Raw genomic sequence first — 24,978 nt, 5'->3', positions numbered from 1 at the left:
AGCCGGTCTACAATAATACATATTTGAGTTACACTCGATTGATCTCTATGAAAGATTGACAGATGGGCGATGTCCATCCAGTAACTAAGTGTTACTGGAAAAGGCAAAAAGAATATTAAGAGACACGATAGCTACGCAATATATGGGGGAATTTAGAGGCCCCTCTCGGTGTGACATGTGATTTTTACCTTCAGGAACTTAAAGGTTAATCTTTACAACGCTGACCATTTCAAAGCAATCTATCCCATCATGCGGCACGATTTGACACAGTTTTTGTGTTTTAGTGAAATGGGGAAAGCGGCCAATGGATCACGTACGCAACAGTCGTAATATAGCCGTAAATAAGGTTAATTGATATATATTTTAAAAATGTTATGCATATATGAATGGAGACAATACAGTTGAACAATACTTCAATGATAAAAGAAAAAAGTTCCGATTGCATTTAGGTTTAAATATTTCACAGCGTTGTTGTTCATCTATATTCAGCCACCAATGTAACAGACGTATAATCATTTTTTATATTACCATTTACCAGCCCAAAGGAATGTCATGCTTTGCGATCAAGTTATTCAAGATGGTCTTTAGAGGAGCGAAGTACTCGTGCAGAGCTGATGATGAGATGGTTCTGTCTCCGGTGAGGATGTACAGAGTTTCAGACCAGTTTACAGAGCTTCCTTTGGACATCATCTCTCTAAAACAAAAACAAAAAAATAACAATAAATTGATATCTTTTTAACATTATTTTTTTTTTATTTGAATATCGCACAAGTCAACTGCACCTAACTGTCCGGAGCTAGTGGAACTGTGGCATTCCCAATTGGGGTATTTTGTAAGGCTGATGGAAGGGAAGAAGATGGAGAAGAGGAAAATTGAGAAGTATCTCGTGACCAAACACGGCTAAAGTTATTTCAAGCTACGTTTCAATTCAAATGGTGGTCTTCTACCAAGGCGATACTAAGAGTATCCATCACTCTGTTACTGTTACTTACTGCGCATATTTTTAAAACAATAAAATATACTGCTTTCTGTACATAATAAAATAACTGAAGAATGGTTAATTTTTTTGTGCACATTTCAATGTCAAAATCCATATTTAGCACTTTTTTACAGCAAAACTTAAAAGTTAAGTGGCATTTTATAAGATATATAAGAAGTGACATTTTACAAAAATGGTTGAACGATGATTTTTGGATAAACTAACCTCAGTTTCCGTCCTGCCTTTTTAGAGCCATAGATGTCACACCTGTGCAGGGGCATGGGCACCCGCAGGTCTGGGGAGGGGGGTGAGGCCTGCCCAAACATGCTCCACTGGCACATGCCGCGGAATATCTGCACTTGTAGGAAACTGCTCAGGAAATACCTTAAAAGTAAATGAACAATCAGTCAAATGCAAGCGTCAACATTGTTGATCGGAGCAGGTAAGTATTAGAAGAAATGGTTCTTTTAAGAATCGGAACATGAGACATCTGCCCTGATGATGGACACTGCAAGGATATCTGAAACTTTAACTTCAAAGTACACATTATTACTATTCAACACATAAACTATACATTCTTACTAAATACGCTTAAAATACATACCCCAGAAAATAGAACAAAACAAATGATTTAACTTTTTTGCTTAAAATAATTCATTCCAAAGTAGACTGTTGTGAATTCAAATATATAAATTATTCAGCAACAATAATTCTGGGACTAACTATTTCTTACCTATTTCCAGCCTTCAAATACTTACAATAAATTCACCACAAATATCAACTTATTTAATGCAAGTTTACCAATATTATGAGATACCTGAATATTATTTTTATTAAGTGTGTCCCAAAAAATAGTATCAAGTGGAATTCCAGAGGTAGAGCACCCCTAGGGGTGCCCAAATCACCCCTAGGGGTACCCAAATCACCCCCCATGTATGTTCAGCGATTATTTGTAGTTTTCGAGTTATGATTTTTTTTGTTAAACCTTGACTAAACAAGAGATTATTGGTAACAGAGACATGAATGCCTTGTAGACACAAAAACCCACTGTGGGCAGATCTGATACCATTACACCATAAAAAAATGTTGAAACCCAAAGTTAGTTATAAAAATTTTCGAGGACAATTTAAAAAAAAAAATCCGCCCTGACCTTTTTTAAAAACTTGCCAATTTCATCATTTGTTTACCCTGCAAATTAATAATATCACTATGGACGAAACGGTTCCATGATAACTCAACACAGTGACTATTCAACACACCTTTAAAAAGTGATATAAAGTCATTAAAAATGATTTAAAAAAAAATAATTTAAACCTAACCTAACCTACTTAACCCAGTTAATAAAGTCTTTGTTTCATCACTTTCCATGACTTTATATAACTTTTTAAAGATGTGATGAATTATTATTTTGATGATTTATCCGGTCACCGGAAGACACATGGCTAAGTTTAATCATTCTTGGTATACGGTACTCAATGGTTACACCAAAACTAAACGGCAACAACCAAATTAATTTAGTTGATTATTATATTGAAACACAGACCTTAAGAGGAAAACGGTATCATTTCTACACACAATCTACTCATTTACCCTGATTATAGGCATTGTAATGCTGTCCAAAACGTTGGCTAAAGAAGGAGAAAGCACAGCATAGCATAATAACCCAAAAAATAATCACGATATTGGCTGTGAAAATCTAAAATCATACCATACAGGAGAGGCAATGGTACAAATCTAAACCTTAGCAATTCAAAGTTCAAAGATATTTTAAAAAGCTTGGCTTTTATTTATGTGATGTTGTTTCATCACTAACAAAATATGAAAGCATTGAAAAATATGAAACAAACTTATTATTTACGATAAATTGTTTTAGTATTTAAAAGCTCCTTAGCTCATGATTAGCTGGAAATGATCTTCCGAGCTGAAAGTAGTTACGTTGATCTAACATCTAACAAAGCTCTGCTAATTTCATAAAGCCAAAAATTTGCTGCTTCAGATGGACAACTGTCTGTTTTATAGTTCAGATATTGTTTTTTGTATCTAGCCAGAATATCTCCACTGCGCTGCTGTCACAGCAATATTGCTAAAGAATGAATAATTAAACATTTACCTGACGTATGGAGTGTTATCTGGAATGTGAAACTTGGCTGCAGCATCAAAGTAATTCTCCGGCCTGTCAGCGCCATCTGGCGGTTGGATTCCCTGATACTTAGTCACATAGGCCCAGAAGGCCTTGTTGTAATCTTCAGGCTGTATTTTACCACTAAAGATATCCCATCTGTACTTGTCTATGATGTAGCCAAACGGTATCTGTGGTAATTTGGTCAAAGCTTGCCTCATGAGCAGTATTGTATCAAAATCCACGCCAATATCTTCATCCGGAACTTCTTGAGATTCATCTGATTCGGTGAAAAAATCGTTTTCAGCATCATTTTGATCCATATTTTTATAAATCTGACTCCTTTTAGTGTTTGATCCTTCCAAATCATTATCGAAATTAACTCGTTCTTTATTAAGGTCTCGGTTGCTATAAATTTTAAAATGGTTATTATTTTTACTGGCGCTACTTCTTGAATTATATGTTTTATCGTCTGATTTTTCGTTGTTAATCAGTTTCTTTATGAATTCCATACTGTTTTCATATCTGCTGTATGCATATTTCTTGTTCAAATCAATGAATGGTTTTCTGTTGTTAGTGATGGATTTGCTGATATCTCGTTTTTTGATAATCGATTTGTTGATAATACTGGATGGCTGATGTTTATTTTTGGGATACTCGTAAACCAAACTGTCTTTTATTAATCCAAGTCTTTGCAAGTGTTGAGGGGTCAATACGGCATACATTATGGCATCTCCAACGCTCTCTTGGAAGGCAGAATTTGCTCCATCCTGAAAAAGATAAAAATTTCTTATTTGTAACATCAATATTTTATTTTTACTTTACCTACCACACAAGCGTTAAAATTGGAATTACGATAGTCCCAGTCGATGACTATTGTTAGGCTAAAGGGACTGATAGTTTTACTAGCGTTGCCCATTACATTTCGGAAATTTGTTCCCGGTTGCGAGGGGTTAATATTCATTACTTACTTGGAAGATGACGGGAAGCTTAGGATCGTAGGACATGTAGTACTCAATGTGGCCCATCTCGTGGTGAATGACGTAGAAATCCTCAATAGAGAGGCCAGCGCAGTAGATCATCCTGCAATATAGCACAATTTTAACAACCTTACTGATTTAAAGTACGAATGGAGGCCTCCCTAGATTCATCATGACGAATTTGGGCATTGCACATTCATTAAAACATTTATTTATTTTTCACGCTCTCCGTAAAACGCTTGTACAGCAATATATCATGAAGGAGATTATAAATTTCAGGTACGTGTAAGTATAAAATGGTCATGGGGGCAGTTTTACTATTTTGTGATAGTTGCTAAACTGTCTGGGTGACGATGAATACGTCAATGCCGAATCATTGAGCAATTGAGTCACTCAAGTCCTCACAAAAGTCCTCGCTTTTGGAGCATTAAAAAGTGCATGGGATCTACGAGTATGCTTGTTAGGCACGTATAAGTTAACCCCTTTTAACTTAGATGGATTAAGTATATTACCATAGATTAACTTAAAATATGTCTGTCTTCCTCCTGTTACTTCGCATTGGTCGCCACATTGCCCACTCAAGTTGTGGTCCCACAATATTCCTTCATCTTGCAGACTATTATGAAGAAGACTCTTTGGTGATTGATTTTCCTCTTTTTTCACATCCTAGCTCAGCAGAGTCCCAGTATTATAAATTTAGCCATTGAATTTGACGTGTTATTGCTTGTTCGTTTATTTCAAACAAGTCAAGTATGTAATTACATATATGAAAGCTACCTGAAATCTCCCGGCATGAACATATTGGCAGCAGTCCCGTGACATTTCGCTATATTTTTCGTCTCATCGTCACCGCCTTTGTTGTTTCTTCTACCGTCTCCGTCCCCGAAGTAAGAATACTTCCAGAACTTCTCAGTCATCGGAAATAGGCCGATTGAAGTATAGAAGTCTTCTGCTCGCTTAAGCTAGGAAAAGTTAGTTTAGTTTACATAGTATAATTCAATAACTTTGTAAGTCCTTGTATGTAGCATAATGTTTTAAAGTTTTTCATTAAGAATTTAATATAATTTTCTGTAATTAATTTAAAATCTAGCATAACACTCTTTGTGACTGGCAAGTAATATTATCTTTTAAAATATTCACACAAAAAATTATATAATTAAAAATAATTATTATTGCCATTTTGCAGCAGAGTAAAAAGTGAGGATGCTTGCTTCATCTACGTTCATGCATCGTCTCACACATAGATCATAGAAACAAAGGGAGATATGTTATGGAAGCGTGCCAAAAGTTGCAGAGCAACAACCAAGCTCAAGCCCAACGTTCAAAGCAGAGGAGCCAGTGAAAGTTGTGCGTTTGGTGTCTTGGCAGAAACAAACGCAAAGCGTCACTGTATGTAGATACGATTTGCATTAGTATGGGTAAATGATGTTGACAACATTTTTGTGTCATACTATCAAGGGTTCATGGCCCATCTCCTGTGTTTCTATTACTCATAGTGTCAACTGTGCGATACAATATATACAAGAACTCCACTTATACTGCTCGCTGGCATAATAACCATTTTAAAATAGTCGTCATGTTTCAGGTAACATAATTTCACACAAACATGGTACGGTGGTCCAAACACCCAAGATCACAAAAACACCGATTTTTGAAACATGGGTGACATCTTGTGAACAGTTTACACACTAAATTACAGAGCACAGATTCAATGAAATTGTTGGGGTTTGGGAACACCTTTGTCCATCATAATAATTTGTTCACTACTTATTTTGTTAACGGTCAGCGTAGCATAATCTCATCAGCTGCTAATTTTAACATTCTTAAAATTATGATTCTTCACCGATTTATTGAAGGAAATATTTGATGAACCATAGTTGTATTTCATAACATAATATACACGTTGTGTCCAGAAACTCGTAGTACAAGCGGAAAACTGGTAAATCTACATCACATAGAGAACCCAACAAAAAAAAACGATCTGAGCATTTCAATTTTTTTTCAGCTACTAAGACATTTTAAAAGAGCCGATAATAATCCCCTAGTTTCACCAAAAAATTGCTACTTCGGACACGATTTACTCGAAAACTAAGGCTTAAATCAAAAAAATATGTTCTACAAAAGCGACTGCAAATGTGATCTAGATTCAGTTTTCCACTAGTAGTGCGAGTTTCTAAACGCCGTGTATGTTCAAAGTATTTATTGTTGTTTATAGATTTCAAAAAGAATATTAAACATCATTTTTAACATCATTTTCCAAACCTTCTACGGATAATATCAGTAAAGAAAACCCTTTTCAAGGACATATTTTAGAAACTATAACGAAAAATCAAAAAATAGTGATTTTGGACCATAGTGTTGTGAAATTACGGTACCATGTCTTTGGTAGTCCAATTAGTGCTCCTTATAATCGTGTCCAGATCAATTTGCTTAGCTTCTGGCAGTATCAGGTCCAACACAGTCTCCCAATTCTGCGCCCACATGTTCCCCAGCAGGTGAGCCGGGATGGGGCCGCGTGCGCTCACCACCTCCGGACCGAAGAACCGCCTCAGGAAGTACCTGACCACCCCGTGGAGGGAGCGATACAGGTCGGAAGTTTGCTGGAGAAGATCTTCTACTAGATTTTCTAGGTTAGGGATCTCCAGTTCTTCGCGCCATATTTCACCGATGTCTGAATAACCTAAAATTTTTTTTTATTAATACATTTCTTTTTCTTTATTTGCCAGCTTTGAACGTAGTTCTTCAGAAATAAATCAACTTTTTATGTTACATGTAAACACCACACACGAGTACCAACTGCTGAGACAATGGGACTGTGTCAATCCCAATTGGGGAATGTTGTGAGGCTAAAAGGAGTCAGAAGGGAAAGGAACTGGGGAAGAAGGAGATCGGGAAGTGTGTGGATGTTCAGATCTGGTCACCAAACATGGCTGAAGCCATTTTAAGCAATGTTTAGATTCTGATTTGTGGTCTTTTACCAGGGCAATACCGAGTATCTTCAATTGTGTAAAATTGATTATTATAAGACAAAAGAAGGCGTGCAGATCTATTGCGGTGCGCAGAAAGGGTACGATTTATTAGTAGTTCGCTGTTGGTGGCTTGCCACTCCGCACTCGCCTTGGGCACCCCGCTTCATTCCGGACGACTCTAGGGAACAGTCTTTTGTTTTTGGTCATACTATTATTTGGTTATTATCTATCCATAGTAATAATAATAAAAAGGTAATAATTTAGGCGTATATAAAATTACAAAAATCAGTCATTTTAAATACATGTAGGATAACGAAAGATTTTTAAATATTTATGTTGAGGGATCAGTAGGATTTATAGGCCCTGTTAGGAGTTCTACCGAGCCGAACCCTCTCATATTCAAATATCTGGAGTCGGTGAATTATTTTCCCATTTGATCTCTGGTGAGTTGACGTGTTGTTCTTGTATTGTTTTGTATTTATTTTGCTTATATAATGCACTTGCATAATGTTGATTGACTAGATGATCATTTGTGGAAAAGTGTGTGGAAGGGTTTAGTTTTTCCTATGGGGAAGATTTAACCCGGACATAAAATCGGAAATTTATAATAATGGATGATTTGTATAGCACCGTTTGTGTGAAAAATCACCTCAAGGGCGCTATATAGAAGAGTTTCTGTGGGCGGGTGGCCTTACTTTTTCATACAAATTTATAGTTTTATTCCGAGATTGATAAAATTTTGCAAACTTGAACTTTAAAACAAGAATATTGTCACTGTCTACATAAGATTTTTAAAAACCATCTCATCCTCTTTACTGTCATCTGATTTCGAAAAACTCTGCATAAAGCAACCCTGGAGACTTCACCTATTCTTATATAATATTTCTAGATGTTTGTTTGTTTCATTATCACGCATTATCTGTGCACTGTAATGAGATACGGCGTCGAATTTAAGTCAAAATAATTTAGTTAGAAACAATGTAGTATACTTCAACTTGACCTATGTAGTCACCGGAGGCGGCAAAATTGTTAAATTAACGTTTAAAAAACGACGCGTACTACTAGGAACAAAAATGGAACACGGCCTACATTTCGCTTTAGTCACAGTATTGGAGCAGTCCGCTCAGAGCGCCGGCTCTCCAAGGCCCCAAGGAGGCAAAGAAACAAGATGCTGACAATACCTAACGCTTAATATAGCACCCTTGTGATTTTTATTAGCGCTAGACGTCTTTTAGCTCAGGGTAAGTTCCCCTCAACCAAGTAGAACGATTTTTTTCGCTTCGAGTTTCATCTAAATATAATACATCAAGGTATATTTACCAAATACAAGAGGTCCATAAAAGAATATTTCTCTGATGGTTTGTGAATAATGTTTATGTCTCTATTGTTTATATCTCTATTATGATTTGATTTATATCTACAACCTCTGTCCATGGCTATAAATGTATTGTTTTGTAAATTTTTCGTTTTATGTAATCTTTTGTTTTGTATCATTTTTTTTAATTAATATTCCTTTCTCTTTACCTCTCATATTATGCTGTCTTAGTAGAGGTAAAGTCACAAGGAGGAAATCCATAATTGGTTTTATTTTGGCTATGTAATACTTATGTACAAACTGATTAAATGTAAACTGTCGATTTCCCGAAGATTAATAAATAAATATATTGTGAGACTGAAGGAACGAGATGGGGTAGAGGGAGGTTTGGAAGATCCGTCTTTGGAAGATACATCTTTGTTTGGTAAAAAGATTATTATTGTTACCTGTCCTCCTAGCGGCTGAATTCTTAACCTCCACCATCTTCTCGTACAGCGGCCTGATTGGCGGGCCGACCTTTTCCCGCCAAGCTAGCCACGCCCACTTCAAGATGACCTCGCTTCTGCTTCGCGCCATCAACCGCTCCAGATCTGGCTCGCCGGAAAAACAGATGTAGTCGCTTCTCCCTTCAAGAGCCCCGTTTACGGCCGCCATCTTGGCCGCGAGCAAAATTGCAGTGATAGAAATGGCCGCCATATTATTTTGAAAATTTTCTCGTGATTCCAAACCGCTGTAGTCGTAATTATTTACTTCCTCATTTTTCATAGTGTTCATGTTTGCTTTTAAAATATCGATTGTGTTGCATTTTTGGGTGTCGTGTTCGCATAACATTTCTATTTTAGTCAGGATTCCATCTACTTCTGTCAAATACGAAATAATGTCTTTGTCGTGGTCTTGTTTTTCTCCATTTACAGGTTGGGAGGCGTTTGATTTTGGTATGCAGATATTAGCAGAGGTGTACATCGTTTGCATTTCTTCCAAAACGAAGCTGAGGGTTCTGAAAAACAATCAAACATACTATTTTCTTTTGTCTGTAATGTGTGTTATTCCTGCGAGAAATTACTCGCGTTCAACGAATTCAAATTTGATTTGAATTTAAGTCTCATTTTCAAAATGGAAACTGATCATGTGGAGAATAATTTAGACGAGCGATAAAGTAGGTACATGCCTGTAATATAATATTTTAAGAGAAAATTATTTAATTGTCTATTTCAAAATTTTAATTATAATATCCCGTGATTTTTCACGGATCTGCGCTATTAATATAATAAAAATAAACGTTGGCTTAAGAAGGGAGTAACGCAAAACGGCAATTAATCACTTAAACATTGTTTGTAAAATTTTTAGAATTGTTAGAAAAAGTCTAGCCTTACTTTTGATTTTTTTTTTTATTTGGTACAATATTTTTTACATTTCAAAATTTTCCGGTAATGTTGGCCTCACTGGGTGGCTTGCCCGTGCTGAGGCCTTCATTTTATAATATGAAAATATAGTCTACATAATACATTTAAAGAGAAAATAATACATTTCAAATATAATCTTGTGTGTTTGTGAGTGATGTGTGTTTATATTGGTTTTGTGCGTTACGTGTAGTATTATTTTTATTTATTTTATGCTATGACATTTAATATTGTCTTTTTTGTTCTTTAATCCATTTTGTAATTTTGTGTGTGAATTTATTTTTATTTTCCTCAATTTTAATTTCAAGTTTTACACTGTTAAATGCTTTTATAGCATGGTATTGGTAGTGTCTTTGTCCAAAGCTTGAATTTACTGTCGGAGTTTTTATGTTTTCTTTGTACGCTTGTCCAACTGGTCTGTTAGTGATATTTTGTGTATATTGAAATTTATGTTTTTTGTCAAAAATGTAGTTGAGTAGTGTTTTAACGTATAATTGGCGTATATCTAGTACGTCACAGCTGTTGAATATTTGGTCTGTATCAGTCAGTCTATGTTTTTTTAGTATTACCTTTAAGATCGTTTTCTGTGTAATTGATAGCTGAGTTTGTTGCTCCTTCCCACGCAATAATTCCATATTCTATTATTGATTGGCAAAGTGCAAAATATATTGTTTTCAATTGTTTTATTTTATATATGTTTCTTATGTTTAGGAAAATGTGTGATTACTTACTTACTAAGGTTACGTGAGTCAATAGTTAGCTATTATTCACGAAACGTCTGAACGTTATCCGGGTTATTTTGGAAATTATGAAAATTAAAAATGGATAAAGATTCAAAGTTTTGTAGGTTTCCTCATGAAATATTGGAATTCTGTCAGAAAATACTTACTCAGACTCCCGGGCGTTTAGGGTAGCACCTCTGCACAGAAATCCCAACTCTCTTCTCTGGATGTCATTCAGCAGAGAAGCATCCACTCTCGCTACCTTACTGCACGCGTCTTTTCTCCACGTCGAGCGCGTTATATCCAAAATGGCACCTTTACCCGCCAAATTCGGATTTTCCGGATTCACACTCATCCCCCAAGCAAAATCGGCAGTCAATACGTTAAATTCCAACGCTTTTTCGTTGATTTCGTCCAACCAGAGAGACATTTCAACTTGACAGATATCAGAACGGTCACCATCTTGGAAGTATAATCGCCTATGTTCGAAATAATTAAAATTTGAACACGCTGCCACTGCTTTGTCAGCGGTTTCGCCATTTTGAATGTCTGCTGACACGTTCAGAGTAAATATGAACAGAAATGGATACAAATATTTGAGTTTGCACACAGATGCACGCATTTTTATGGTTTTCCAACGTTGTAACGGCTTTTGGTGTTCACTGAAACACTTTTTCTGAGACACTTTCTGTAGATAAACTATATTCATTTGTATCCTAGTTAATTATTCTGCTGGTTACTTTTAATTAATTTTGTGGTAACCAGAGAACTCAGGACAGTAACAATTCGTGATACAAAGTTATGAAAACAGTTGGTTAAATTTAGGTTTATATGTCAGCTTTTTTCGTCGATTCAATGACTTTATTTCACTTTTCAAACCTGTGTTGAATTGCCACCCTCCTGAGCTGTCATTGATCCAGATTATGTATGATTATGTACCTGCTTTTATGTTTTTTTTACAAAGACGTAACATATTGTTTTTTTTTTTCAGTTTAAAGAATAATTAAATTAATTAACCGTTCAAGAAAGAATTTCGAAATTCAGAAGTAGGGAATAAATAAGTTTACTTCGAGTAAACTTCTACCAGCTAATCTCTTCAGTGATTTCCGGTCCCCCCTGTCATTAATATATTGATGATATGATATAAATAGTCGCGCAGGTCTAATGCAAACATCCAGACTAATGATAGGCGTTTTATCAGCACCTGATACCAATTAGTCGCGAGGATAAATGACCGGTGACAAGAGACAAGACTGACAAGCTCACACATCAATAACACTGATAAAGGATTCTGATGAAATATTTATTCTGGTAGATACGAAATAAATAGGGTGAATTCCATAAAACATTTCGCGTTCATCAGAAGATAAAAACGCTGTCAAGTCATAAATGCGTTAAACAAATAATGGACAGTTTCGAGTGTTCTATGTTGAGCGTTCTTTTTCGGTTTTGTATAATACCTACAATTCATTATAGGTACCCGACAGACTTTAATCAGCGATTCATGCGATAATTTGGAGTAAAAATATAGCTAAAATAAATCTTGGAATACTATAAATTATTTGTACCGAACAATTACCGCCAGGGTCGACATCACGACTTATTAATCTATATTTACCACATTGCAGAATGGATGTTCTGGCCCAGCATAGCATGACAAGTAGTATTGTGCTGCTAAATGAAATCTATTGAAAGTCTATTGACATTTACAGCCTTGAAGGATTCACGAGACATTTCAGTCAAGGACTCTAAAATATATCATTGTTAAATATTTAAAGTTATTTAAATGATGTTATGTGTTTTGTAATAGGATTATGTAAATCTGTAATACACATTAAAAAAAATATATATTTCATACGTTCTCACTGATAACGCCAGGACAATTGTATGCACTCCCCCTTTCCCACGGCATTGGACAGGAAAGTACGGTAAGGTAATAAGTTATGAATATTTTTTTAAATTGTGTAAATATTTCGGTGTAAGAAATCGGTGCTAGTAATTTTGCCTATATAATGGAGCCATTTTCAGTTTTTACATTTTTTATTTATATCCCCATACGCCAAGGTATCTTTAATATTCCTGTACTATTGCAGGGTGTCTTAATAAGAATATGCAGATATGATTGAACACCACCTTATTATAACAGCCCTAAAACTATTATTAGTGAATCTGATTAAACCTACGAAATACTGAAATTATATGTAAAATAGTACCAAAATGCACAAAATAAATGACATAATTCGTGCGTCTATTATTCTTGGCATTGTAAATGAAGATCTGCAGAATCTGCCCAAAAAATGGTTGGACACCTCTCTGGGGAGTAGGGGGGGGGGGTATCGTTTATTATGATTTCATTCGTACTGAATCGAATGAAACCACTGCCAAGTCAATTGAGTCAAGATTTGGTGAGAAAAGACAGGGTTTTAGTAAGATAGGTTAACAGAAGTTTGTCATTTATCGAACCCTACAATTCCTGTACTAGTTAAGGAAACACGAATTTTGTAATTTATCAAGCCCTACACTACCTGTACTAGTTAAGGAAACACGAATGTTGTCATTTATCAAACCCTAAACTACCTGTACTAGTTAAGAAATGTCTCTGCAAATCTTCAAAATAAACTAAACTGGATGATTAGGTACCTAATGTGATAGTTCTTCATTGAATGACTAAGTTTTTAAGGAAAGTTAAGGGAAAACAAATTTTGTCATTTATCAAACCGTAAATTACCTGTACTAGTTAAGAAATGTCTGTGCAAATTCTCAAAATAAAGTAAACCGGGTGATTAGGTACTTAATGTGATAGTTCTTCATTGAATGACAAAGTTTTTAAGGAAAGTTAAGGAAAGACAAATTTTGTGATTTATCAAACCCTACACTACCTGTACTAGTTAAGGAAACACGAATTTTGTCATTTATCAAACCCTAAACTACCTGTACTAGTTAAGAAATGTCTCTGCAAATCTTCAAAATAAACTAAACCGGGTGATTAGGTACCTAATGTGATAGTTCTTCATTGAATGACAAAGTTTTGCTAAATTGTACTACGTATATCATAGAATACAGAAAACACAAGACATGCCATGTGGACGCGTTTCGTAATCCAAAAGTATGGCCTATTGGGCCTTAAATTTCCAATACAAAACTATGCTTCATCATCATTATTCAAATGGGATGGCCGAATACGATGTGAGGCAAATAAGAGTGACAGGGTGCATGATAAATGGGGTAGGAACCAAATGCATTAAGTCAGTGGCGAAATTGGTTTCCATTAAAATCAATATGGAAGACATTCCTAGATTTCCTAGGGTAGAATATCTATTCAGATATAATGGTGACATCGAGAGGGACTTATCAGATTTATGCTAAGGGGAAGATTGATGGAAAACGAAAGGGGTGAAGACTTTGTAGAGAAAGACCCAAACGAAAAAGTTGACGCACCCAATTGAAAACTTACGTGACTGGTACCAAAGAATGAAGTTCTGTTCAGTGCCAACCTCAGAAAATAAAAGAAATCCCCAAATTAAGAGGAAGCTTTCTGTGAAGTGTATTATCCAAAAGTATCATACTGTCCGCCTACCTCTCCAGAGAATAATCAGAATTCATTTTAGTCTTTTCCCAAGCAAAAAGGGAATTTTAATAGATAAATCCTCTGACTTTATTTTGAATTTGATAGGGAGAGTTTTAACATCAATATCACACAAGCAGCCATGTTAGGTATTGTAACTCTGGTTAGGTCACACAAACTCTTTAAATAAAATCTCCGGGTCAAAAATATTTCGGACTTTATTTGTGCTATACTCGTTGATAACAATTAGCTCGAATGACTTAAAATGATTGAATTGAATTGAATTATTCTGGGTCTCGACCTTGAAATTGCAATAATATTTATTATAAACTCAATCCCTATGTGCCATCTATTGGTAACCTTTCAAACTACTATCTGGTGCCATCCACGAGTAACCTCTTAAACTACACGGAGAAAATCTACTGACGTGAAATTTCGTTAATTTATTAAAAATCTGGTCGAATTGAAAAAAAGTTTAAGTAAAAAGTGAAGAAATGTCAGTAAAGCACGAATATGTTGTGAGGAAGTCGGAACACGTGTTCTTCAAAATAATAATACGTTCGCATCTCGTCCATTATATTTATTCAGATGAGGCCACTTGTGTGACTACGTGTTCATATATGTTCGGAATGACTAATATTCTATTAGGAAATGTTCCGCAGGCGTATTTTCTTTTTCCATGTTCAATAGGAGGCAGTACTAGAGTTTAGAAAGAAAATTAGCGTAACAAACCCGTGCCCATATCAAGGGCAGTACTGCCGTACTGCCTTATATTGAACACGGAAAAGGAAATACGCGTCCCGCAATCACATTATTATCACAAAATTTTCCTGTCTGATTACGTCTAAAAGGGATCCAAATGATAATCTAGTCTCCTTCAACGGAAGCAATCTTCCGAACAGGCCTTCCATTGATTTTCTTGGTATAACTATAAGTGACCAGCTTAGGTACGGGGGCTCCATCGAAGCCAGAGTAAAGTTGGCCTCTCAGAAGCTGGGCGTACTGTACAGGGCCCGCAGATACATTAATAATACACAACTGCTGACCCTGTACAGATCGCAAGTGCGCCCTACTGTCGAATTTGGCAGCCATCTCTGGTCCGGAGCCCCTAAATACCTGAAAAAAACCCTAGACTCTGTGCAAAAACGGGCGGTCCGTTTGATAGATTCCCCAATCTTAACAGACGGACTGCAATCTTTAGAGCACAGGCGTCAGGTAGGTATGCTGTCCTTGTTCTATCGGTATTACAATGGAAGATGCTCTGAGGAACTAGCGTCATTGATCCCTTCGGCACCGGTGCGTAGTCGGGATACATGCCAAACGCGCGCTTAACATTTTTACACAGTTGACACTTGTCACATGAGAGCGGGTCGCTTCTACGATTCGTTCTTAAGTTCAACAGCTCGGCTGTGGAACGAACTGCCGGCCTCTGTGTTTCCTCCCTCCTACAACATGGGACTCTTCAAGACCCATTTTCACTCCTTCCTCTCTACAAAAAGACCCTCCACACAGCATCCCCAAAGATGACATAGGCCCTGAGGGAAATTATTTTCTTCAGGGCCTACTGTGTGGAGTTAATATAAAAAAAAAAACATTTTGAACAGTGTCCTGTTTTTCTCCGTGTACTCTCAAGGATATCACACCTTGCGAATTAGAAAGACTAAAGGGTAGATAAAAACCAAGTCTAAGGTGGCTGACACCTCAACAATTTTCTTCTCTAAATTAAACAATTCTGGACATGTGACACGATTCCGAACCATAAAACCACATTGTATGGCTTCATTTCCTGAGAAATATGGACTGACGATCTGTACAGGATCGCAGCAAGCCAGCCAGGCTCGGAAAACCTGGAAAATTTTGAAGGAGGTTTTTTTTCAAAGCTAGACGCTATAGGGCTCCTAAAACTGAAGAATAATAAATATATCTACAAAATATATACCTTGAAAGACCTGACCAAATACCCCTATTTTAAAACTACTGATACATAGTTTTTTCTAGGTCGATGATAATCAATGATAAACATTCGGACCCAAACTTAAGAACCGTAAATACACTCATAATAATATATAGGTACGTACATACAGACGGAGGAAATGAATTCGATAAAAACGAAAAACTAATATATAAAAAATATATCTCCAAAATGTATTCCTTGAAAGACCTGACCAAATACCCCTATTTTACAACTACTCATGCATAGTTTTTTCTAGGTTGATGATAATCAATGATAATCATTCGGACCCAAACTTAAGAACCGTAAATACACTGCATATCATGATAATGTGTAGTACGTACATACAGACAGAGAAAATCAATTCGATAAAAACAAAAAGCTCAACAGTACGTTTCATGATTTAAAAAATTAATTAAGACTTATGTTATTGTAATTATTATTGACAAAAATAAGAAATGTTAGAAACCAGTTAATTAAATTTGAAATTAAAAATCACTTGCTTGAAATGTAACACTTGAAAATACGTAAATTCAATTAAAAAATCATCGTTTTGTTTTCAATAAAATTATAAACGCGGCCGAGTTTGTCCACGAGCTTACGGCCAAAGCTCTTGAAGGCGACTGACTGAAAGCTCTGAAAGGTGTCTGTAGGTGCTTTCAGGATACGGACCAATACATAGATACTAATATATAAATTCTTTTGGTGTGGGTAAAATTGTTTATGCTGTACTTCCACAGATACGCGTGGTACCTACCCACTGGTTGCATAAAGTCGGTCGGGCAATTTGAATTTAAGCGAACAACACATACTTAGGATTGTGTGATTGTGTGTGATTACGTCCTTGCAAAACTAAGAACGAGCATTTTTTTTACATGATATTACAAATTAAAAATATTACTTTTGGAAATTTTCAGTAAAAAAAATTGAATTGTTTGCATAGAAAAAAATTCTTCTATTGAAAAAATATTTTTGTATTTGGAATAAAACAACGAAATTTATCTTTTTACCATCATCGTTTATTATCACCTCCCGATGTTAGCTCACTTTACCCCTGGACAACTATACGCTATTAGCTAAAACTAGATAACAGGACAACTGAACACGACTTTAAGATATGATGTATTGGTAAATATTCGGAATCGCTGGACACGGATTATATGAAATATTTTTAAATAAAATCTTCTGATATACCTTAATTACTATAAAAGGCATCTGACTGCATTTGGGAAATTTTTAATTTTCGCATTTTAATTTTTAATTATGTAAAATGAAAATTCGCTTTCGTTGTATGGGATGACAGCTGGAATGATTTCTGTCGATGACATTTTCTTTTGTTGGTATTCCTGAAATGAGTGGCTAGAATTTTACTATACAAATACTAGGTAGGTACTATTTTGGCCAAACTCGAAAAATTACATATTTTTATGTTATACTAAAATTAAAAATTTCCCAAATGCAGTCAGATTCAGGTAAATCAGAAGGTTTTATTTAAAAATATTTCGTTTAATCCGTGTCCAGTGATTATGATTTTTTTTAATTAAAAAGTCATGGAAAGTGATGAAACGAAAACTAGGTTACGGTGGAAGCGTGGAACGTATCCACAGTGTAAAAATGGATTCAGTGTATTTTTGTTACGTTTCTACATTATTTATTATTACATCATATTCTGCAGATGTACAAAGGCGTAATTAATCGAATTAGTCTTTTCTTTTGATGTTTATTCCATAAAGGGAAACATGAGACCTAACTATTACATGTTATACATTATAACTAGCTTTGACAAATAACGAGATATTATAATTGTAGGCATTATGAAGCTGAAAGTCTTTATAGAATATTTGACATTGTCTTTCAAAAATATATTGTCAATTTTCTTTACACATCGTGAAAATCACGAAATATGTCAAAAAATAAACAAAACAAAAATACACATTTCAAATATGGAACTATTATTAAATGAAAATAAAATAATTTTCTTATTATGGGTAGATATGTACCTATTTTATAGCTTGCCCGAATTATTTTTTACAATAGTTCCAAATTTGAAAACGTATGTACCTAGGTAGGTGCAAACTATTGCTACGTAGGTATGTACCTATTTTATAGCTTGTCCGAATTATTCTCTACAATAGTTCCAAATTTGAAAACGTATGTACCTAGGTAGGTGCAAACTATTGCTACGTAGGTATGTACCTATTTTATAGCTTGCCCGAATTATTTTTTACAATAGTTCCAAATTTGAAAACGTATGTACCTAGGTAGGTGCAAACTATTGCTACGTAGGTATGTACCTATTTTATAGCTTGCCCGAATTATTTTTTACAATAGTTCCAAATTTGAAAACGTATGTACCTAGGTAGGTGCAAACTATTGCTACGTAGGTATGTACCTATTTTATAGCTTGCCCGAATTATTTTTTACAATAGTTCCAAATTTGAAAACGTATGTACCTAGGTAGGTGCAAACTATTGCTACGTAGGTATGTACCTATTTTATAGCTTGCCCGAATTATTCTTTACAATAGTTCCAAATTTGAAAACGTATGTACCTAGGTAGGTGCAAACTATTGCTACGTAGGTATGTACCTATTTTATAGCTTGCCCGAATTATTCTCTACAATAGTTCCAAATTTGAAAACGTATGTACCTAGGAAGGTGCAAACTATTGCTACGTAGGTATGTACCTATTTTATAGCTTGCCCGAATTATTCTTTACAATAGTTCCAAATTTGAAAACGACACATACAAATTTGAGTTTGTTGAACGTAAATACTTTCACTTAGGAATAACGCACATCACATCAGACATCTGAAATTAGTATCTATGTTTTCGAATTACGAAATATAATTCAATCTGACCGGTCAGTGGTTGAGTGGGCATAGCGCTTGGGTCTCACCCTAGCGTCGCGTGTTCGATTCCTCGGCTGGCTAAGTCCTCCATCACAACACAAGCAACATTTTCGGCTTTCTGTGGTGGTAGTAGGAGATTTTCAAACATTGTTGGGTTATTCGTAACCTGGGAATGTTTGTCTTTCTTTATTAAAAAAATTAAAAAAAATTTAACTATAAAAATAATTTGACTTTTGTTATTGACCAAGTTATAATGACTGAAGATCTAGGATTTTAACTAGTCATTTTTAACTTGATAAAGGATTTTTAAGAACGTTTATAACGATAAAAATATTATGTTACGTATACATACGTGAACCGAATTGCCGAACTGAACCTCAACATATGGGAAAGAAACTAAGAAACCGCAAATGGGGCGAAACGCAGCTTGCAGTTGCTTCGTTCCTTTCCCGTAATTCGTGGTTCGGTTCGCGTTTCGGTTCGCAAATGTATACGTACCATTACGGCAACCAACCGGCAAAAAAATATAATCAACGATATATTTCCACTTGATAAAGTGATGTATTGAATTACTTTTAGGAAATTAAAAAGGGACCTCCAGTTAAAATAATATTTTTTTTTAAAAGAAAGACAAACATTCCCGGGTTACGAATAACCTGACAATATTTGAAAATCTCCTACTACCACCACAGTAAGCTGAAAATGTTGCTTGTGTTGTGATGGAGGTATGGGGACTACTTTAACTCGTCCCACATATGATAACACTAAATAATTACTCCGCCGCCTGAAGCCCCGGGAGAGCCAGGCGCGGACGGGAACGCAACTCTCTGCCATTCTAGTTTCAACTTTCGACCAAACCACCACTCTCTACTACCACCGTCTCTGCGTTCACTTAACTTGTAAATTCATTCTCGCAAATAAATTCAACAAAGATCGCAGACCTTTATCTTTCAATCATCAGAATTCCTTGAACACAGATTTACGATACCGGCAGCCATCGTAAATTACATTTATCCTGCCATACTGGTGATCCCGACTTTACACTGCCATACTGGTGATCCCGACGTTCACGCTGCCACAGAGGACTTAGCCAGCCGAGGAATTGAACACACTACGCCTGTCTTTAACTCGGTCTTTTCACACATTTCTTGCCTCATTCACATTCATACATCGTCTCATACATATTCATATTCATATTCACTCATACTCTTGGCATGGCCTGACTCAAGTATCTCATTCACTTGATTGTGCCATTTCTTTCTCGGGCGTCCTTGACTTCTGCTAACATTCGCATTTGCATCATATATTCTCCTTGAACTCCTTTCCTCGCTCATTCGCTCTACTTGTTCTCTTAGTCGAAAGCCTTACCCCTTTAACACGGAGACCGTCCAAAATTCCTTAAAAAATAATTATATTAACAATCAGAAGACTGCGGGTTCAATTTCCGTCGGCGTCATTTATGTGGATATTTCAGGTGAACAATATTTTTTTTAAATAATTTGTTATTCTTTGTGCTAATAAAAAATAATTTTTCATAAAACATTTATAATTTCACCTAATAATAATAAATTTATGGCAAACGTTCATTTAAATTAAACAATTGTACTTGCAACAAAATGGTCTCCGCAAAAAAACTTGAGCGATAAAGGAGAATTTTTCTTATTGGTTAGTTTGATGGCCTCACACCATAGTAATAAATTGTTTGTCAAGTGCGATCACGTATGTATTTTTGCACTTTTGCATAAATAATAACAGTAGCTACGAGATGCTGACATTTTACCTTCAATATTAAAGCAGCAAATTTAAGAATAAAAAACGTCTCGACTCTCGACGCCGCCATACAAAACAGACACCACATATTTGGTGCAATTTGGGTAGAACGGAAAAATAAATATGTTGAAAATTATTTTAACTATTAAAACTAACTATAACAATAAAAAAATATGATAAAATAAAATAAAAGGCTGGAGTTCCTTATTGTCATTATCTAAATTGGAAGTGATGTGTCTAGAATTAGACAAGCAATAAAGTACATAACTATAAATTAGTACATTTTCGTGAATATTTTTTCTACATAAAAACAGCCCCTGTTCTGGTGTGTTCTTTAAATAAACTTTCAGCTTCACTTACCGTGATTTTTCACGGGTCTGCGCAAGAATTCAATAATTATGTTATACATATACTTAATTTTTAAGTAGGTAGGTACCATGAAAATTTCTTTTACCACTTTTATTGTTATCAAGTTTAATTTATTATTTGTAGAACTAAATTTAAATTTAGTGTTTTTCTTTTATAAATGTATTCAATAATATTATTATTTAAGGCGATGCACTTCGTGTAATATTTTAAATTGAACCCTTACGTAGATGGCGATAAGGTTTAAATTCCCGCTTAACACCATCCGCCTGTTTTGATTTATGCAAGAAAAAAACATGGCTAAAAAGTGCCTTTTATTTTATTTTGTGGATGTTCAAGAATAAATGTTTAATTTTTTTCTATCATTTTATAAATAACTTAATTTTCCACATTATACAATAAAATCATAACCGAAAATGGGTTCGTAAATAGGAGATTTTGAACTTTAAAGCAGTTTTCATAGGCCTTTACATTATTTTTTCTGGGCTTATAAAAAGACTTATCTAAAAAATACGCGATTATTTCAAAGGCCAAAATGTATTCTACTCGCAGTATTTAATTAAAGCATCTGAAACATTTCTAGGCGACCAAATTTTCAAACCAATAACACATGATTTTGCATTACTACGTACGGCATCGCCTTTATTAATAAAAAAAAATTAATTTAGCTGTGCAGTCAATATATTATAAAAGTAACTGTACAATGTGCGTGCAGCTAAAACTCAGAAACTAGTCCCGGTACGATCAAGTGATGTATATGGTGTGGTAGCCCTCTATCCCCCATCCATGAAGAAGGTTCCCGTTTTTACCCGAAGGGCGTGCTTTTGAAGATATAAGGGCTGGAAGTTTCGCCCTCAAGAAATTTCTAGAACAGTCCAGAACATTTGAGAATATTCGAGAGCATTCCAAAACATTCCAAAACATCCCGGAACATTCTGGAATGTTGAGGTATATTCGAGAATATTCTGGAACGTTCGGCAACATCTTAGGACCGGTTGTTTCGGAGAATTTGAATAATTCATCAAATTTCAACGCTCATTTTCAAGTTCTGTGAAAGATTTTTTCAAGTTCTGTTTTTATTTCAGTTTTGTCAAGCAACTAGCCTACAATGATATAGTAACAGAACTTGAATAGGACTTTCACAGAACCCGAAAATGAACGTTGAAATTTGATGAATTGTTCAAATTCTCCGAAACAACCCGTCCTTAATATAATAAAAATTTAGCCTGATTATGTTTGTGCTCGCAAAACTCGAAAAGTAGTCGACCGATATCGGTGAAAATTAAAAAGTTTGTTGTTATTAGTGCCAGGAGTGTTTAGAGTTGTTTAAATGGTAGAAGAAGTTGGGGACGTCCGAGGAATACTTAACGCAATATCTCTGCACCGGAATGAGATACGGAGTGGAATTAAAGTCAATGTAATGTAGTTTTTTAACAGTAACATTTTGGTATACAGTGGTGAAAGGTGAAAGAAGTCGGAGGCGCTCGAGAAAGATATTAACTATAGTGAATGATTGCGGGGGACCCACAAATCTCTTTATGTAATGATTTTATATTTACAGTTTTATATCATGACTGATGAAATTTTGCAATCTTGACCTTAAAAACAAGAGGTAGGTCACTGTCTACATCTGAGTTAAAAAAACTAAAGTGTGGGCAACTCCGCACTGTGGGCTGAAAATCGCCTTTCATAGACATAGAGACTTGAATTTTCAAGGGTATTTTTTTGGCTAGAAATGGATTCTGCTGATCATTACTATGCTATAAAATTCCATATGAAGCAATTGTGTGTACAAATGAAGGAGTTATCATTTTAATTTATTTCTTTTATTCAATATCTATATAAATGAATTATGTAACAGTTCATTTGCCGATCATATTATCACCTTTGCCGATGACACAGTATTATTATTTGAAGGCAAAAATTGGAATGAAGTTCATAGTAATGCAGAAATTGGTATTAACAAGGTAAAACAATGGCTAGATAATAATCTTCTCACTCTCAATACTGACAAAACTAAATTCATTTGCTTCAGTGCAACTCAAGCGGGACAACCAAGAGAAACTCAAAGAATTATTATACACCATTGCAATGACCCAAACACTTGCAATTGCAATACCTTAGAGTATGTGGATAGCATAAAATATCTAGGAATTATTGTAGACAAGAATCTGAGATGGAATGAACATATCTATTCAATCTCCACAAAGGTCAGAAAACTCACGCATCTTTTCATGGCGATTAGAAATATTCTATGCGCAAAAGATCTAAAACTAATGTACTATGCCATGTGCAACTCTTTACTTGAATATGCATCTTTAGGATGGGGAGGATGTACCAAATCAATTCTGGACCCCTTAGCCAAAGCACAGAAATTACTACTAAGGGTCATACTTAAAAAACCATTTAGATACCCCAGTAATGATTTATTCAAAGAGATAGGAGTTCTGGATGTGAGGCAACTATTTATAAGAAAAGTTATATTATACACACAAAAATATCGTCACCTCTTCCCCTCCGTAGAACATTATCACAACACCCGACATGCAGGGAGGAATCCAATAGTTCCACTTGCTACTATGACATCCCTTGCTCAAAGACAATATTCTTACCTAGGTCCAAAAATGTTCAACCTTATACCCGGTTCTTGGAAATTGAAAAGTGGAAGCGTCCTGCGTAAATTAGTCAATGATTGGATTCTAAACTTAGGGAGAGTCGAAAGTGAACGTATGCTGTATAACTGTTAAACAAAATCACCAAATCAACTGTTAAACAAAATCACCAAACTTCTGATGTTTTTCAACCTAAGATTTATGGTTATGCGCCCCTGAAGCCTGTCTGCTCATTAGGTACATCACTACTGTAAAGCGTATCACATTTGTACGTCGCACACTAACTCTGTGTGAAACTTGGTACCTACTACGGTAATGATTTATAATAAATACATAACACAATATGGCGTACGAAGTAATGCACCAATTTCACCAAAGTAGCACTAAATCAGGTACTATGTATTTATATTCATAGTTTATGTTTCATAGTTTATATTTCTATCTATATATATAGTTATTGTTTTTACATTTTAGCAGTAGTTCAAGAAATGAGCGCGGTATATATTCGTATTGCCGTATAATATAATTTGTTCTGAATTCATGTTTTAATTCAGTGAAAACAATCATGCACATAATTTATTACACATTCTAGTTACAACGCTTACCTCATACTCTGTAAATTTTAATATTTTATGTTACCAGGTTAATTCGGTAAATCCGATTATAATATATGCTACCAGATTAATTTTTTCTACTTCTCACAAAACAATGTATGTGTACTTATATTTATTATATACATTTTCTTTATTACACAACTTAGTTTCAGAGAAAAATGAAACTTTTTTTTTTTTTGGTTTTTGTTATGTAATTATGTACATTTCAGTAATAATATGAACTAAACATGTCAATTTGTCTGTCCTAGAACGGGAAACTTTCCTAGTTGGACAGGCAAAGCATCCAATATGTAATATGTACTTTCTTTTGATAAATAAATAAATAAATAAAAATAAAAAATAAAAAAAATAATTGTTTTGGCTTGCAGTGTAAATAAAATATTTTAAACTAGACAAAGCATACTCATATGTAATGCATTTAAACATTTAAATGAATCATCAACATAATTTTTTTTTTCAATTTTGAGGATTTTTTAAAAAAAAGCACAAGTTGCACCACAATACGAAAAATGTCAAAATAATACAAATAAATAGTAGTATATCTGTGTAAAAGGATATAATAGCCAACCTTATGATTTCAGAGATAGCCTCATTTTTAATGTCAGTGCCATACCAACCCTGCATAGTTGGATTGCGGACTTTCTGAGGGGAAGAACAATTCAAACCGTGGTTGACGGCTCTTCTTCCTCACCGCACCAAATCAATGAGGGGGTGCCACAAGGATCTGTGCTGTCTCCGACGCTGTTTTTATTGCACATCAACGAT

The 24,978-nt window shown here is 35.0% G+C and overlaps 1 protein-coding gene across 1 annotated transcript; it reads right to left on the bottom strand.

Annotated features, from left to right (window-relative positions):
• Positions 1 to 523: 523 nt before the first annotated feature.
• Positions 524 to 9,016, bottom strand: LOC149410616 (angiotensin-converting enzyme-like). The gene is made up of 8 exons (XM_089648297.1): positions 8,809 to 9,016; positions 6,454 to 6,758; positions 4,856 to 5,040; positions 4,070 to 4,181; positions 3,727 to 3,868; positions 3,090 to 3,351; positions 1,205 to 1,363; positions 524 to 694 (listed from the first exon to the last, which is right to left on the bottom strand). The coding sequence occupies exons 1-8, from the start codon at positions 9,014 to 9,016 to the stop codon at positions 532 to 534; spliced, it is 1,536 nt and encodes a 511-aa protein (XP_089504423.1). The 3' UTR covers positions 524 to 531.
• Between the last annotated feature and the right edge of the window lie 15,962 nt (positions 9,017 to 24,978).

This window comes from Hesperophylax consimilis, chromosome 27, assembly GCF_061612785.1.
Source record: "Hesperophylax consimilis isolate HC1 chromosome 27, BYU_Hcon_1.0, whole genome shotgun sequence".
Lineage (NCBI taxonomy): Eukaryota > Metazoa > Arthropoda > Insecta > Trichoptera > Limnephilidae > Hesperophylax > Hesperophylax consimilis.
This window is presented reverse-complemented; position numbering and strand designations above follow the sequence as displayed.

Bases quoted from the DNA above. Each gene is read 5' to 3' on its own strand.
- LOC149410616 (XM_089648297.1), bottom strand. From the start codon at position 9,016: ATGGCGGCCGTAAACGGGGCTCTTGAAGGGAGAAGCGACTACATCTGT. The intron at 3,869-4,069 runs GTAAGTAATGAA...TATCTTTTTCAG, and splicing joins AGCTTCCCGTCATCTTCCAA to GATGGAGCAAATTCTGCCTT. The intron at 1,364-3,089 runs GTAAATGTTTAA...TTTACTTTTAAG, and splicing joins GATAACACTCCATACGTCAG to GTATTTCCTGAGCAGTTTCC.